This window comes from Mustelus asterias, chromosome 2, assembly GCF_964213995.1.
Source record: "Mustelus asterias chromosome 2, sMusAst1.hap1.1, whole genome shotgun sequence".
NCBI classification, from domain to species: domain Eukaryota; kingdom Metazoa; phylum Chordata; class Chondrichthyes; order Carcharhiniformes; family Triakidae; genus Mustelus; species Mustelus asterias.
The window spans coordinates 48,125,383-48,143,239 of NC_135802.1; the positions used below are offsets into that span (position 1 = coordinate 48,125,383).

Genomic DNA, 17,857 nt, shown 5'->3' on the forward strand with positions numbered 1-17,857 from the left:
AGAGAAACATCCAGTGGAAAGATAGGGCCATACCAATAGTTAACAATTTATATTGGTTTTTCTTTCCATCATCCTCAGCTCACCAACAAAAACAAATCTAGGTGTCAAGACTAGTGAACATGCTTTTGATCCCATAACCTAAATTAGAGCAGTCAAAGTCCCTAGGATAATAAAGCAAACAGTCCAACTTCATTAAAACCACTTCCAAGTGTCCAAACACAAAATTTTAGTGATGCCAGATGGCAGGACTTATCCACAGGCTTCTGGATTCCCAGGGGGTCCCAGCCCCAAATTTGTTGGCTCAGCAATTTTCCTGAAGATGGTCTCTTAATTCATAACACCTCAGGGTGCTCCGTAGCCTCAGCACCCCACTCAGACAGGTGGGTATTGCTGAGGCAGGTTGGGCACCATGATGATGCCTCAACATGGAGGTGCTCTAAGTTAAGTCTGAAACTTGGAGGGTCACTGGCAGCAAGACCATTGGAGTGAAGGGAAAACCTCTCCAGTGGAACAGTTTATGCCACAGACAAGGTCTATCCTGCCAGTGACCCCATCATTCAGGCATGGAGCCTTCGGCTCTGCAGGTCCTCATAGGCTGTCTCAAGGAGGCATCTGAGTGGCTTGCTAGGCCATTTCGGAGGGCATTTAAGAGTCAACTTGTTTTGTGTCTGGAGGCACATGTAGATCAGACTGGATAAGGATGGCAGATTTCCTTCTCTAAAATACATTGTTGAACCAGCTCAGTTTTTACAACAATCCAGCAGTTTCATAACTTCACTCCTAATACCAGCTTTTTGTTTGAGATTTATGAATTACATTTTAATTCCACCAAGTGCCATGGTGGGATTTGAACTTGTGTCTCAACAGCGCAGGAACAGACCCTTTGGCCCTCCAAGCCTGTACTTACCATGCTACTTGACTTAACTAAAACTCCCTGCCCTTCCGGGGACCATATCCCTCTATTCCCATCCTATTCATGTATTTGTCAAGACACCCCTTAAAAGTCACTATCGTATCTACTTCCACTACTTCCCCCAGCAACGAGTTCCAGGCACCCACCATCCTCTGTGTAAAAAATCTGCCTCATACATCTCCTTTAAACCTTGCCCCTCGCACCTTAAACCTGTGCGCCCTAGTAATTGACTCTTCCACCCTGGGAAAAAGCTTCTGACTATCCACTCTATCCATGCCTCTCATAAACTTGTCGACTTCTATCAGGTCGCCCCTCAACCTCCGTCGTTCCAGTGAGAACAAACCAAGTTTCTCCAACCTCTCCTCATAGCTGATGCCCTCCATACCAGGCAACATCCTGGTAAATCTTTTCTGTACCCTCTCCAAAGCCTCCACATCCTTCTGGTAGTGTGGTGACCAGAATTGAACACGATATTCCAAATGCGGCCTAACCAAGGTTCTATAAAGCTGCAACATGACTTGCCAATTTTTAAACTCAATGCCCCGGCCGATGAAGGCAAGCATGCCGTATGCCTTCTTGACTACCTTCTCCACCTGCATTGCCACTTTCAGTGACTTGTGTACCTGTACACACAGGTCCCTTTGCCTATCAATACTCTGAAGGGTTCTGCCATTTACTGTATATTTCCTATTTGTATTAGACCTTCCAAAATGCATTACCTCACATTTGTCCGGATTAAACTCCATCTGCCATCTCTCTGCCCAAGTCTCCAACTGATCTATATTCTGCTGTATCCTCTGATGATCCTCATCACTATCTGCAAATCCACCAACCTTTGTGTCGTCCTCAAACTTACTAATCCATCCAGTTACATTTTCCTCCAAATCATTTATATATATTACAAACAGCAAACGTCCCAGCACTGATCCCTGAGGAATGCCACTTGTCACAGCCCACCATTCAGAAACGCACCCTTCCACTGCTACCCTCTGTCTTCTTTGACCGAGCTAGTTTTGTATCCATGTAGCCAGCTCACCTCTGATCCCATGCGATTTCACCTTCTGCACCAGTCTGCCATGAGGGACCTTGTCAAAGGCCTTACTGAAGTCCATGTAGACAACATTCACTGCCCTACCCTCATCAATCATCTTCGTCACTTCCTTGATAAACTCGATCAAGTTAATGAGACACGACCTCCCCTTCACAAAACCATGTTGCCTCTCACTAATACGTCCACTTATTTCCAAGTGGGAATAAATCCTGTCTCGAAGAATCCTCTCCAATAATTTCCCTCCCACTGATGTAAAGGCTCACCGGCCTGTAATTACCTGGATTATTCTTGCTACAATTCTTAAACAAAGGAACAACACTGACTATTCTCCAATCCTCTGGTGTAACTTGATTTTGTGTCTCTGTGCCCTGTTTGAGAGCAGATTTCCACTCCATCTGACGAAGGAGCAGCGCTCCGAAAGCTAATGGTATTTGCTACCAAATAAACCTGTTGGACTTTGACCTGGTGTTGTTAAAACTGTTACTGTGTACCTCCCCTGTAGCCAATGAGGATACAAAGATTTCTCTCAAGGCCCCAGCAATTTCCTCCCTTGCCGCTCTCAGTATTCTGGGGTATATCCCATCAGGCCCTGGGGACTTACCTTAATGTTTCTCAAGAACCCCAATACCTCCTCCTTTTTGATCTCAACATGACTTAAACTATCAACACATCCTTTCCCAGACTCATCATCCAACAATTTCTTCTCTTTGGTGAACACTGATGCAAAGTACTCATTTAATACCTCGCCCATTTCCTCTGGCTCCATGCATAGATTCCCTCCAGTTATTAATTGGAGATTGAGTTGTTGGCCTCTGCATGTGGAGTCGGAGCCACTCCAGCATTGGTAAAAAGGAAGTGAGGTTGTAAAATCCCCCCTGTTTGCGGTCTTAACCAGCGTAATTGGCTATCTATTTTAGTGTAACAGGTAGCCAATCTGATCCCCCTGCTCACACAGGGACGGTTCACTGGTGGAAGGAATGCACTGCAGAACTGTTTAATGCAGCTTCCCCCTATAAAGGCGACCCCTGAGTAAGCAGAAGTTAAGCAAATCTAGGCAACCACATTTCTCAAGACATAAATAACTTGGGCGTGGTGGAGGATCGAAAGCAGAAGTAAACATCTAGAGATGAATAACTGAAAAGAAATCAATAGTTGGGCAAGGACATCGAGGTCATTTCGTGAGAGAACCCACATTCACTGGCAAGATTGCAAGCTTATAAATAATAAATCAATACATCCATTAACTCATACAATGATCATTATCAAATGAGAATATTAGAATATTTTAAAGAAAACAATATAATTTAATTTGTTTAAGGGTTAAATATAAATGGAAGAATATTGACTGTATTTCCCACTGTTCCGGAATCACAAAATCAAATATACGACTGACTTGGGAAATACATCATATTACTTGTATCCAGATATAACATTAGGTAACATTACTGGCAAGGCCAAATGTAGTGGAATGTGTTTTCTTCTTCTGACATGGCTACAGGAGGAAGAGAGATTTAGAAAGGATTATAGTGGAGCAGAGTTCATATTAAATGTTGAGTAGATGGAGTGACATGGAATGTTTTATCATAATAGTTTACTGGCAGGTAATGTAGGGTACAAAAGTCTGACCAGGAAGGGATAAAGATAAACATCCTGAGCCAACAGTTGGTGCCATCCCTATTACTTCCCCATCTGGGACCCCCTTCACAACAACGGTGATTGTGAAGGGCTTCGGAAATCCATTCCTGAAATCTTGTTTGTCTTTCGATTCCCCTCCTGAGAACTCGCAATCACCAATCTCGCCCGGGCTTCCACATCTCCCTGTGGAGTCTTCGTGGGCCTCAAAAACACCCATCATTGTCACTGTTAATCTTTCTGCTGTTATGGGACTTGGGAAGGGCAATAAGGAAGCATAAAAGTTTGATCAAAGGTATAAAAATGGTTGTTATCAGATGGAAACACAGATCACTGAGGTGACTGTTGAAACATGATGGAAGTTTTTGAGGCCATTCTAACAGCAACTGATCAATAAAGTTAATAATTTGCTAGGTGTGAGGGATCTATGTTTTGCTTGACAATAATACTGAAAACATTTGCACATAACTGCAATCATTCGTTACCTGAGAGAAATGCTTGGGTGTGTAGCTCCGTCACACTCAACAAGTCTGAGTTCTGTTGTCGGCAACTTCTTCTTGCTTCATGCCATGTTAGAGCTGAACTGTGGTTGATTTGATAGCAGTTACTTGTTACAGGATCTTTGCGCCATGAAATATCACACTTGTTAGCTGAAAAAACAGACAGGTTCCACTGGTAAATTGATCCTCTATCTGGAAGATATTTAATTCTCCTGTCATGTAAAAGAAAACACTTCTCCTGGTTATGTACAGAAGCAATTGGACCAGGGAGCGGCGCAGGCTTGGAGGGCCGAAGGGCCTGTTCCTGTGCTGTATTGTTCTTTGTTCTTTGTTCAATACATAGTTAATTCATTCTCCATTCAGCTATGGGGGGACTCTCGTAGCCCCCTGCGCTGCTTGAGTAGCACAGCCAGCTGAGAGACATCAGTGGGGGCTCTGTAGCAGGACTCGGTGACAGGCGTCTGGCCAATCGTGAGTCTCCCAGGCAATGTTTTTCAATGCAATTAGCCTTGCGCCGGAAATTGGTGTGAGGCTGATTACCATATTGTAATCTGAATTTCAACATGATTAGTGAGCCGGTACGGTAGTCTTCAGGCTCGCTAGTGTCTCCCACCCTGCCGGGAGAGGTTCCCACCAGCAAAAACCAGGTTCCCATCAGAGGGGACCAGGTTTGATCACCCACCCTCCTGGTGAGGACAGAGGCCATTGAGGTCATTGCTGGGAGATCAGGGGAAGGGGTGCCCCTTGGGCAGTGCCAGCCTGGCAGTGTCAGCCTGGCACCCTGGCACTGCCTACCGGGCACCAGAGAATGCCAAGACGGTGGGGCCAGATGGGCTGGGTCAATGAGGGGGCAGGGCCAATTGGTGGTGAGGGGACTGCTGCATATTCTGCAATGGGATCAATGGAAGAGGAAGGGAGGAGGCGATCAGTAATGCAAATGGCGGGAGGAGATCAGGGTTGCATATGGTGGGGACGAATGGGCCTACACAAGGGGAGGGTCGGGGCTGCACATGGAGGGGCTGGCCCGGGCGGTTATCAGGTAGGCCAGTGATTGGGGGGCGGGGCTCAGGTAGGCCGGCGATCGGTGGGGTGGGAAAACGGCGATCAGTGGAGGGAGAGGGAGCTGGAAAATAAATCAGGCGGTCGGCAATGGGGAGTGGGATGGGGGTGGGGAGGGCGGCAGTGCAGAGGCACCAATCTACCCACTGACAGACAGATCAGCGCATGTGCAGTGGCCTGCTCAGCGCACCGATTCTGGCCTCTCCGGGAGGATGAAGCCCCACCCCTCTCTTACCAGTGTGAATCTCTCTGTGGCGTTCTGGAGCACAGCATGCTGGAGATTCATAAAACTAAGCACGCCCAAAATCTCCCGTTTTCCCCCGCATCGTGCACTTTGTTTATTTTTGAAAGCATATCAGATCCTTGTGTTTAAAATCATTTTTTGTTATTGTGTAGCATAATCATGGCACAATGAAATCATAGTTTGCAATCAAATGTAACTTTTAACCATTTTTTAAGCTGAGGTAAATTTTGGCATTGTAAATTTTGTTTGATTTCACATATAAGTTTCTGTATACAAAATGAAAATGAAAGCTTTCCCTACATGTATTTGGATCCTAGTTCACTACTCTGCTGTTCATACAACCACAACATAAATGAAGCAAGCAGTGGTTAGGGAGGGTGGAGTGCTAGTAGGTTTATGAGAAGTTACCAGCTGTGAAAAACTTCCTTCAGAAAATAATGAGAACACGAAAAGAAATTTCTTCACCCAGAGGCTGGTGAATGTGTGGAATTCATTACCACAGAAAGTAGTTAAGGTCAAAACGTTATCTGATTGCAAAACGAAATTAGATGTATCTCTTGGGGCTAAAGAGATCAAAGGATATGGGAGGAAGGGGGGTATCAGGATATTGAATTTGATGATCGGCCATGATCAAAATGAATGACAGAGCAGGCTCAAAGGGCTGAATGGCCTACTTCTGCTTCTAGTTTCTATGTTTCTATGCAAAATTTTAGAATGGAGTATGTATTCATACAGGCACTGTCTCCAAATAAAGGAAGAAGTCTCACAACACCAGGTTAAAGTCCAACAGGTTTATTTGGTAGCAAATACCATAAGCTTTCGGAGCGCTGCTCCTTCTTCATTTTGTGTCGCTGTGCACTGTTTGAGAGCACATTTCCACTCCATTTGACGAAGGAGCAGCGCTCCGAAAGCTTATGGTATTTGCTACCAAATAAACCTGTTGGACTTTAACCTGGTGTTGTGAGACTTCTTACTGTGTTCACCCCAGTCCAACGCCGGCATCTCCACATCATCCAAATAAAGGGCCATAAGAGGAAAACCATAACTGAGACTGTGTGGTTGATCTAATCCATGTACTGTGTCGAGAGATTAAAACCATGAAATCTCCACCACCTTAAAGTGTCTCTTTCTCACTGGCACACAGTGGCAGCAGTGTGTACAATCTACAAGATGCACTGCAGCAACTCACCAAGAATTCTTTGTAGCACTTTCAAACCCATGATCTCTAACATCTAGAAGGGTAAGGGTGATTTCCAACCTCTTCTACAATGGTAAAATGAGAGGCCAAGGACAGACACAAGGGAGCACCACACCCTGCAAGTACTCCTCCAAGTCACACAGCATCCTGACCTATATTGCCTTTCCTTCACTGTCGCTAGGTCAACATCCTGGAACTCCCTCCCCAACAGCACTGTCAGTGTACCTACACCAAATGAACTAGAGCGGTTCAAGAACGTGGCTCGTTACCATCATGTCAATGGTAATGAAGGATGGGCAATAAATGTTGGCTTTAATAGCAATGCCACAATTCATGACCAAATCTAAAAAAAGAAAACATGATGGAAATATTTTGTTGAAAAGTTACATGAAATAGGAAATGAATGGACTGACATGATTTTCAGAAGTAAGCATCCATATTTGTACATATCATGTATCAAGAGGTTGACTGAGGGACTCTTCCCCCTAGGATGGGGGCGGGGGGGGGGGTGGGAATCTCATGTCTAAACTGCCCCTTCTAGCCTGGGGAAACCTGAACACCACTCTTGGCGTGGTGATTTTAGGCATTTCTCTGATCAAAGTCTTCATTCTGTCAATGGACTGTGAAATCTTTGAAGTGACCTGGTCACTTTAATCGCCCTGGACACTTGGCAGGCTTCCAAATCACAGCAGCACTCCATTCAGCAGAAGAGAATCCCTTTCTCTCTGTCAGAAACTTCAGGTGTGGGAAGATCCGTGTCAAATCCTCTGACAGACAGGATAAGTCACTTTAATGGGGGGTGAGGGGAAGGGGGTGGCGGGGGGGGGGGGGGGGGGGAGGGAGAAATTCCTTTCTCCACAGCTGCTCACTCTGCTCCATTTTTTAGCACTGCCATTATTGCTAGTCTCTGAGCCCTCTTAGAAAGCACAGGACCATGTAAATACCTAGAAAATTGTTCAAATTCTATGAATTCATTCAATTTCAAATTCAGTGCCTTAAACAAGTCTTTGATTGACACTTTAATGGTTTTTGCTCCGCAGGCAGCCAGCTGTGTTTAATTATCTTTCCCTTCAGGGAAAGGGAGAATCCCGAGGGGTTCAGTGCCTGGAACTAAACCCGGGCCAGAATTCTCCGGCAATTCATGCCCCCTTGCCACTGCAAGCGAGGACGGAATATTTGGCACTCAGCCAAATCTCTGTTCACTGCAGCGGGAACAGAGAATCCTGCTGGTGTGAAAAGCCTGTTCTCTGTTCAGTATCTTCCCTATCAACCCTGCAACACCACCACCAAACCCTCTCACTCCTCTGACCTACACCCTTTTCCTGCCAATGGCAGTAGCCAAAACACGTTATACTTGAGCTGAAACTTGGTGAATTTTTCTGCAGTGGACTGCGGCTGTTCAAGAAGGCAGCCTTTCAAGGGCAATTAGTGATGGGCAATAAATGCAGGTCCAACCTGCGACGCCCACATCCCATGAACACATTTTTAAAAATATATAATGGTGCAGCTTATTTTGACACCTTTTTAGTTGCTTTGGAAACAGGAAAGGATTAGACTCTATAGAATGCAGATTTTTCTCTTGCATGTAGCCAAGAACTTGTATATTTGATATAGCAGGGGCTAAAAAGAAAATAATGCACAACAGTGAAGTGAGGCCAGAGACATATTGGATATAATCTTGGTGGAAATAGAAATGGTGTCCCTTCCTCTTCCTGTCTCCAAACAACTAATGCTGCTCTGATCCAAAAAGGGAGGAAAGCTGTGCCATAGATTAGGAAAGAGAGGAAACTGGGATTTCTAAGGCAACTTGTAAAGTGCCAAGTATTGTAAACAGGAAAATAAAGTGATTGCAATATACAATTAACAATCAGCTCCAAATGTCAGCGAACAAAAGAATCATGTGAGTTTGCAGACTTAAAAGACTGTTAATATTATCTTAAGCAGCGTAACATTGCATCGGCAACTTTTTAAAATATTTTCACGGGTTATTCCAGATTAGCAAAACAATTTCAAATTGTTGATTCCATCATACTAAATGATTACACCAAGTTGGTGCTATTATTTGGATAGTTAACAGAAAATGACAGAATGGTAATAAATGATGAAGTTGCTGTTATTGTTGAGCTGTACCAAATATTTCTCATGCTCCGTAACAAGGACCAATTCTGTAAACTAACATTCATTCCCCAGCAACTCAAATGTGGCTAATCGGAAAGAGCTACTTTTTTGTTCAGCACTTACTCAATAATCTATAAAGTTTATCTATTAGTGTCACAAGTAGGCTTACATTAACACTGCAATGAAGTTACTGTGAAAATCCCCTAGTCAACACACTCCGGCGCCTGTTTGGGTACACTGAGAGAGAATTTAACATGGCCAACGCACCTAACCAGCACACCTTTCAGACTGTGGGAGGAAACCAGAATACCTGGAGGAAACCCACACAGACACGGGGGGAATGTGCAAACTCCACACAGACAGTCACCCAAGACGGGAATTGAACCAAGATTCCTGGTGCTGTGAGGCAGCAGTGCTAACTACTGTGCCACCATGCCGTCTACAATCTTGTCTTATTTATATGCTCAGTGGAGAAACTTATAATTATTTAAATTTCAGAACCCTATGAGTTAAGTTGTTATAACAAGACAGTTGGAACTAGTGCCATATGGAACCTACATTCTGCAAACCATTTTTTCCATCCCTGTCCATCATCGGGGTTGCCCAGTCCTGCTGAAAGTCAATGAAATCTAAGCTGGGCTGCCGAATCTCCAGTGGCAGGTCCTGCTATGACAGGACTGGAAAATCCCATTCATAGCAATGTCGTTGACCATTAAGTGTCCACTGAAATGGCCTAACTAGTCACTCAGTTGTATCAAACCGCTACGTCTAAAAATGGAATTAAACGAGATGGACTGCCTGGCATTGACTGAAAATAATAATGGGAAACCCGGTATGCTAAAATTGGGAGAGATGCTCTATGGACTAGTCAAGAAAGAGCCTGACATAATCATACTCACGAAATCATACCTCACAGACAATGTCCCAGACACCACCATCACCGTTCCAAAGTATGTCCTGTCTCACCTTCAGGACAGACAGACCAGAGGCAGACACACAGTGGTATACAGTTGGGAGGGTGTTGCCCTGAGAGTCCTCAACATCAGCTCCAGACACTATGAAGTCATATGGCATCAAGTCAAACATGGGCAAAGAAACCTCCTGCTAATTAACAACCACCGACTCACACACAGCTGCTGAGTCAGTACATCTCCATGTTGAACAACATTTGGCCATCGGCAGCAGCAGAATTGAACTCAACCACAAACTGTGACCTCAAGGCCTAGTGTAACCCCCACTCAACCATTACCATCGAGCTGGGGGTATCAACCCTGGTTCAATGTAGAGTGCAGGAGGGCATGCCAGGAGCAACACCAGGCATATCTAAAAATGAGGTGTCGACCTGAAGCTACAGCACAAGAATATATGCATGCCAAACAGTGGAAGTAGCACGCGATAGAAAGAGTGAAGTGATTCCACAACCAACCAATCAGATCTAAGCTTTGCAGTCCTGCTGTATCCAATTACAAATGGTGGTGGACAATTAACAACTCACAGGAGGAGGAGACTTCGCAATTATTCCCATACTCAATCAAGGGGGAGCCCAGAACATCAGGGCAAAAGATGCTGGCTGACGATTGTTGCAAATGCTTCAGTCTTATCTTGATAGTGGAATCCCCTCACTATCAACGTCCTGGGGTTTAACATTAACCAAAAACTGAACTGGACCAGCCATATGAATACTGTGGTTACAAGAAGCTGGGAATTTTGTAGCAAGGAACTTATCTTCTGACTCTTTTTCACTACCTACAAGGCACAGGTCAGAAGTGTGATGGAATACTCTCCACTTGCTTGCAGAAATGCAGCTCCAGCAACTCTCAGGTAGCTTGATGCCATCCAATACAAAGCAGCTGCTGGATTAGTACGCTGTCCACCACCTTCAACATTCACTCCCTCCATAGCAGTGTGTACCACCAATGAGATGTACTGCAGAAGTCACCAAGGCTCAATAGATAGCATCTTCTAAACCCTCAACCTCTACCATCTAGTAGGACAAGAGCAGCAGATACAAGGGAACACCATCAGCGCAAGTTCCTCTCCAAGCCACTCACCATCCTCACTTGGACATATATCGCCTCTCCTTCACTGTCATCGGATCAAAATCCTGGAACCCCTTCCCAAACAGTATTGTGTATGTACCTACATACCTACATATGTACAGGTGTATGTACCTACATACCTACATATGTACAGGTGTATGTACCTACATAGCCTGAAGCAGTTCAAAAAGGTGGCTCACTCCCACCTTCTGAGGGGCAATTAAGGATTGACAATAAATACTGGCCTAGCCAGTGGTGCCCACATCCTGTGCATGAATAAATGAAACATGTAATAAATGCCTCCCAGTGTATTTTATTGCAGCTCAAAGTTACTAAGCTTGAGGAACGATTGGATATTATATGGAAAGAGGAAGAGTTTCTGGAGTGCAAATGATAGGAGATGTTCACCCTGCCACTAAGCAGAATGGTGAGGCAGAGAAAGGAAAGTGGATGTCCATTCCACTCAAGGTTTAATGGTAGTTTAGGTCTCATTCTCCTTGCTACCTTTCACACAAAGCCATTGGAAGTTGCTGCCTCCCTTCTTGCCTGATCCTAATAATTCCCTAATAGTATCAGACACCACCCCAGTCCCAACCCTCACCTCTGCATCAAATTCCATCAAATGTTTTATTGTTTCAAGTTTTTGAAATGTTTTACTTGATTTATTGAGACATTTTTAAAATGTGAACATTTTTAGAAAATATTTTTGAGGTATTTTCAACATTCTGTTATAGTTTATAAATGGAGAACGTGGCCTTGCGTACAAATGTGGCCTTCCTTGAGCTTCTCCCTGTTTTTTCTGCTATGAGATGGGAGAATGGTGCAGAAATGATAGATCTCATTTGTTGGTACCTGGTCTGTTGATCCAGGTGGATAACTTCACTATTATTATTTGACAGTGCATCAGAAGACTGTGCTTTCCTCACAAAGCAGAAGCTGAATGGTGCATTTCGCCAAACAGCTGCAAGTCATGTTCATGAACTCAATTGTTAGAATGTAACCGGCGACAACTTTGATTGGATGTAATGTGACCATTGAGAACAAGATGTAAGGTTCAGCTGACCCAGTAAAACAAGGAACCAATCACAGAGTGATGTAATAATCAGCTGACCAGCTGATTCACTATAAATAAGGAACTATGTAGAATTGTGGAAGCTTGGAGTGGCCCAGGGCGAGGCCCCAAGTTTGGAATAATGATGTTTCTTTATGAAACCCTTTCTTTGATTTATATGTTGGAGTAAGTTTTGTTATATTTTCATTAGCTGCATTTTTGAAGGGTTCCTTCTGAAGAAACATCAATGACCAAAGCCATTGCTGCATCAAGTCCTGTCATCACAGTCTCCATTTGGAGGGAGATCCATCTCAACTACTTGCTGCCATTTAACTCTTCTCCACAACAACCAAGATTCTTATTTGAAGATTCAGTTTGTATGTTCCTTCTGTCTGGAATTTCCACACATGCTCCGGCCATTCGGTATATATTCTGTGATCATCAAGAAACATCTGATTACCTCCCAATGTTTAAGGCACAACACTTCTCCTTGGTAGCTAGCCTGTGTACCTTATCAATCTTAGCCTCCAGCCTCTTCTTCTGGTGGCAAAATAAGGGTAAACGGATGGGAACACCACCTCCTGCAAGTACTCCACTAAGTCACAGATCATCCTGACTTAGAAATATATCACAGTTCCACTAGGTTGAAGGCACTGCATGAAAGAAAGTTCTTTTGGGAGTGGTGTCCAGAAAATACAGCGACCTTAAACATCACAGGGAATCTCATTTGTATAGATGCAAAATGGTACTTGGCCCATTCAGACCATACAAAGGGCATGGACAGAGTGTTGTCAATAAATATATAGAGTTACAAACAAACATAAGCTTAACAACAAATAAAAAAGGGGGTGGCTAGAAGAAATATTTTCATGCAAATGATTACTAGGACAAGGCATTATCACAAGGAACTACAGAGTTATGGATTATATAAGTAATTAAAAGTGAATTGTTTATTGGAAAGGAAGCACATGAAAATATTCGGGGAAGGGCAGGGAAAATGGTGATAGGTGTAATTAAAGAGATAACATTTACACCGGTGCAATAAGTCAAATGTTTTTCCTCTTCTGCTTTGTAATATAATATCACTCAAGGTCAAGTAAGATATACTAGTTCGTCTAACTTATTCACTAAACTGATGCATGTCTCCTTTTCTCATCCTAGTTCATGTAACTGAAGAATAACCACCTGCAGACAAGACCGGGAATCCAGCACAGAGTGGCCTACGGAAGCTCAGGGATGGAGATTCACTCCGAGTCTTGTCAGTATGGGGACCGTAACAATTCAGGAATACACAAACCTCGGTTGAGAGCTCTCCCTCATGCCCCCTCAGCCCCTGACCACTTGGTGGAATTTAAAATGCCTCATTTCTGTAGCAGTGGCTTTGTTTCACACACATACACCACATGACCCACCATCGTATCTACATCGCTTCTCCAAATGAGCAACTGGTTCCATTCTCCTGCCTTCTCCCCCTAACCCTGCAAATCCTTCCTGTTCAGCGAACTGTCTAATTTCCTCTTGAATTTTTGTGGTTGAATTTCTTGAAGTTGTTAGTCAGCTTTTCCTGGTTTTCTGAGCTGAATAAGACAATTGAATAATGTGACTCAAGTGGTTACTTGCACTTCATAGAATCTTCATAGAATCCATACAGTGCAAAAGAAGGCCATTCGGCCCATCAAGTCTGCACCAACCACAATCCCACCCAGGCCCTAACCCTGTAACCCAATGTATGTACCACTCCAATCCCCTGACACTATAAGGGACAATTTAGCATGGCTAATCCACCTAACCCGCACATCTTTGAACTGTGGGAGGAAACCCAGGCAGACACGAGGAGAACGTGCAAACTCCACACAGACAGTGGCCCAAGGCTGGAATTGAACCCAGGACTCTGGCGCTGTGAGGCAACAGTGCTAACCACTGTGCCACCATGCCGTCCGATTACAATTAGCGCTAATATAAAACCATTCGGAATTAGAATAAGGTATGATGAGTTGGGAATGGAGTTTTGTGTATTTAAACATTTGGCTTAGGTAAAGAACTTCAAATAACAAGGGGATGGAAAGGAATCTGTTAAAATGCCATACTTGAAGTCGAACTTAGCATGATACAGATGTGTTTTTGGATTCAAAAGTGCTCCTTCTTCAAATATAAACAAATTGTTATTTCTAATGTTCCATTTGGGTGGAACTTAAACTTTAAATTATTGCTGCCGCGCTTGGTAATGTGCCTGACATCTACTTGTGAGTTGAAAATTAATGTTAGTGAATCAACTGGTATATGATTCTTTCTGGCTTTTAATTAACATGTTTTTAATTAATTCTTTCATGGGACATGGCGCCCATCCCTAACTGCCTTTGAACTGACTGGCTTGCTCAATCATTTCAGAGGGTAGTTAAGAGTCAACTGCATTGCTGATGATCTGGAGTCGCGTGTAGACCAGACCAGGTAAGGAGGCAGGTTTCCTTCCCTAAAGAACATTAGTGAACCAGATGGGTTTTACAACAATTAATTGTGGTTACATGGTCGTCATAGACTAGCTTACAATTCGAGATTGTTTTTATTAATTGAATTTAAATTTGATGAGCCGCTGTCACCACCTGCCCCTCCCCAAAAAAAGTTCAAAACATTGTTCTGTTAACAAACTTTCAGTAGATATCTCCAAACAGTGACATTTAATCCTTAACATAGACCACAAATGAAACAATTTACCAAAACGTCACCATTGACTACCGTAAATACTGGTGTGAGGAACACAACGGCAGAGATGAGATTTGAATCTGGACTGGATGGGCTTCCAGATCAGATCATGCTGGGGTAACAATGATGGACAGCACAGTAGCACAGTGGTTAGCACTGCTGCTTCACAGCGCAAGGGATCCGGGTTCGATTCCCAGCTTGGAGTTCACATGTTCTCCCTGTGTCTGCATGGGGTTTCCTCTGGGTGCGCTGGTTTCTTCCCACAGTCCCAAGATGTGCGGGTTAGGTGCATTGGCCATGCTAAATTGCCCCATAGTGTCCTGGGATGCGTAGGTTAGAGGGATTAGTGGAGTGAATATGTGGGATTGTGGGGATAGGGCCCAGGTGGGATTGTGGTCAGTGCGGACTCGATGGGCCAAATGGCCTCCTTCAGCACTGTAGGGATTCTATGATTCTATGAGTTTGATAGTTTCCAGCACATCAGGAGTGAATCTTCCTGCCTGGATTTTTGCAACAAGTGCAACAAGGGTTAATTCATCAGCTTTTGGGAAATTCCAGATGGCTGTGTGCCTGCCTGGGAAACTTTGCAAGTCCGCCAGATCAGAAGGGCATGACCAAGTTCACGAGTTCCATGTAATAGTTCACAAAGTACTGAAAACACCCCATTCTTAACCTATAAACAAGCACAGTTTGCAGTTGCATCTGATGTAAGACACAACAGCTCCCTTGCACTTGTTATCAACTCCATCACCGTTACATTGCGTCAAACAACACTTTTGTTGTTGCAAGCCATTACCAACTTATGGGTCATTAAGGTAACATGTCAAGTCAGATATATAAACATTGCATTAATTATTTTAGTTCTTATCAATGACTGCTAGAGGAAGACCATCCTGGGTCATTGGGAAAGGATATACCATCAGCAACTTAATTTACTCAAGTAAGCAATTAAAACTGCTGACTTGCAAAATGCAAGTTTGTTTACCCCAAGTAAATGATTGGAAATAGCTGACATTAAAAAAAGCAGCTTACTTTAACTAATATCATTCTAAACTGAAAGCAAATGACTGAGCAATTTCATTTTATCACAGAGTAATGCAATAATACATCTATTATTGGTTGAAGGCAATAATGACTTGCACGTTTCAACTCTATATTACATTCGATGAGGGACTCTGACTCCATTATTCGAGGAAAATTAAGTCATTCAAAAAAAAATCTTCTACATGGTCAGCAGCCATTCACAAATTTACCAAAGCAATTTATTTTAAACTGATGTGGGATTTCAGATCTGTCCACAAAAACAAAACTGTTGCCTGATTATTGCGGAGAGTCAGTAGGACAATCGGGAATTGGCCAACTGAGTAAGTGATAGGATCCCAAAAGTACAAAAGGAATCATGCGATGGAATCACATTTTATGTCCACAATAAAGTCATGTCACAGTTAAGATTTCACTTGAACAGCGCATTAAATATGTTGAAGGGAAACTTAAATCAATCAAATCTTTTTTTTTGTAAATCACGAGAAAATTGTGCCAAATGATGTGTGGTAACACAGGCAGGCATTTTCTGTGTCCTATGTGTTCTGGTTGCCCCTACACTGTGGGATGTTTGTCAGGCGTAGATGTTTCTCATTTCCTTGTTGGCTGAACTTTCTAACAGAGTGAAAGTTCTAAACATTTCCAGGAAATACGACAGTTATGAGCAAGGGTTTTTTCTCAGCTATATATTTTCATAGAACATTTCGACTATTTGACATGTTTACTTAGAATCTTTAGTAAATGTCACTTGATAACTTTGAACTATTAATTTTCAACTTACAATAATCTCAACTGTTTTAGTCAGTGATTTTTTTTGTCTATTGTTTTGAAAGAAATTAATTTTATGAGGTCCAGTATAAAACATCAAAACACTATCAACATCCTGGGGGTCACCATCAACCAGAGACTGAACTGGACTAGCCAGATAAATACTATGGCCTAACGAGCACCTCAGTGGTTAGGAATCCTGCAGCGAGTAACTCAACCCCTGACTCCCCAAAGTCTATCCACCGTCTACAAAGCATAAGTTAGTAGTGTGATGGAATATTCTCCACTTGCCTGGATGAGTGTAGCTCCAACAGCACTCAAGAAGCTTGACACCACTCAGGACAAAACACCCCACTGGATTGGCAACCAATCCACAAATAATGAAGCAACCCCTTCTCCTCTCAAGTGTTCATTAATCTTTCAAAATAAACAGCAGTAACTCAAAAACCTCTTCAACTGTTAACCTATTAACTGTTCATAAAACCATCAATCAAACAAAGTACACCGTACTTTCTGTAGCTGTGTAAACCAGCCCTGATGAGCTAAATCCATTTTGAACTCAGCCATGCATTCATAATGGGACTATAGTGCACAACTGAATAAATAAATACCCTGGTGCTCAATATAATAAAGTCTTTGAAGTTCCCTGACAAGATGGTAAAAACCCATTTGGTTCACTAATCTCCTTTAGGGAAGGAAATGAGCCATCCTTACCTGGTCTGGCCTACATGTAACCAGCAATCTGGTTGACTCTTAAAATGCCTTCTGAAATGGTCTTTGAAGCCAATCAGTTCAAGGGCAATTAGAGATGTGCACTGATACAGGAAGTCTGGGCAATCTCTTTTTAAACAGACAGAATCACAACCAAAATTGATTTATATTTGGAATCATGTCTGCAAATGAGCAATTTTGAGGGCTGCTGAGCATTCCCCAGGGGTGGGGAGAGGCTCATGGGAAGCACAGCTTCTGGCTTAGATCAGTTCAGCAGAATGACCTGTTTCTGTGCTGTAGGCTTGATGTACCTTGATGTTCTCCTACCCAGATAACATCAGCTGAACTCAATACAGACCGGGGATCAAACTGGAACACACATGAGCAGTAAAGCTTGTTGACACAAGCACAAGTAAATTTCAATGACACCTTAAACTTAAATTTCACAGTGAACATCAAAAGTTCCTATGTTGGTTTCTATTCCTTAAGAGGAAAAAGTTATGTGATTTTTTTCTTTCTTAAGTGAAGTTTGTGAGAGTAGTGAGAGTCCATCTCATGTTATATTACGTTGTGGTATATAACTCAATAATTAATTCATACTTCCAAAATGTAATCATGGCAGTAGAATTAAAAAAGAAGAAAATGATTGAATGTAGCAACTTGTACAATTTCCAGGTGTCCCAAAGCAATTTACAGTCAACAAGGTACTTTTGAAGAGAAACAAAAAAAGAAAATGCTTGAAAAATTAGCAGGTTGGAGAGAGAATAGAGCCACTATTACGAGTCTGAATGACCCTTCTTCAGAGCTGGATGAAACTCTGACGAAGCTCTGA

The 17,857-nt window shown here is 43.0% G+C and overlaps 1 protein-coding gene across 1 annotated transcript in view; it reads right to left on the reverse strand.

Annotated features, from left to right (window-relative positions):
• Nucleotides 1-17,857, reverse strand: part of mrc1a (mannose receptor, C type 1a) — a 164,133-nt gene that overhangs the window by 109,625 nt on the left and 36,651 nt on the right. The window contains exon 4 of the mRNA XM_078234598.1: nucleotides 4,082-4,246. Coding sequence (XP_078090724.1) covers nucleotides 4,082-4,246 — 165 coding nt within the window. The remainder of the gene's footprint in view (nucleotides 1-4,081; nucleotides 4,247-17,857) is intronic.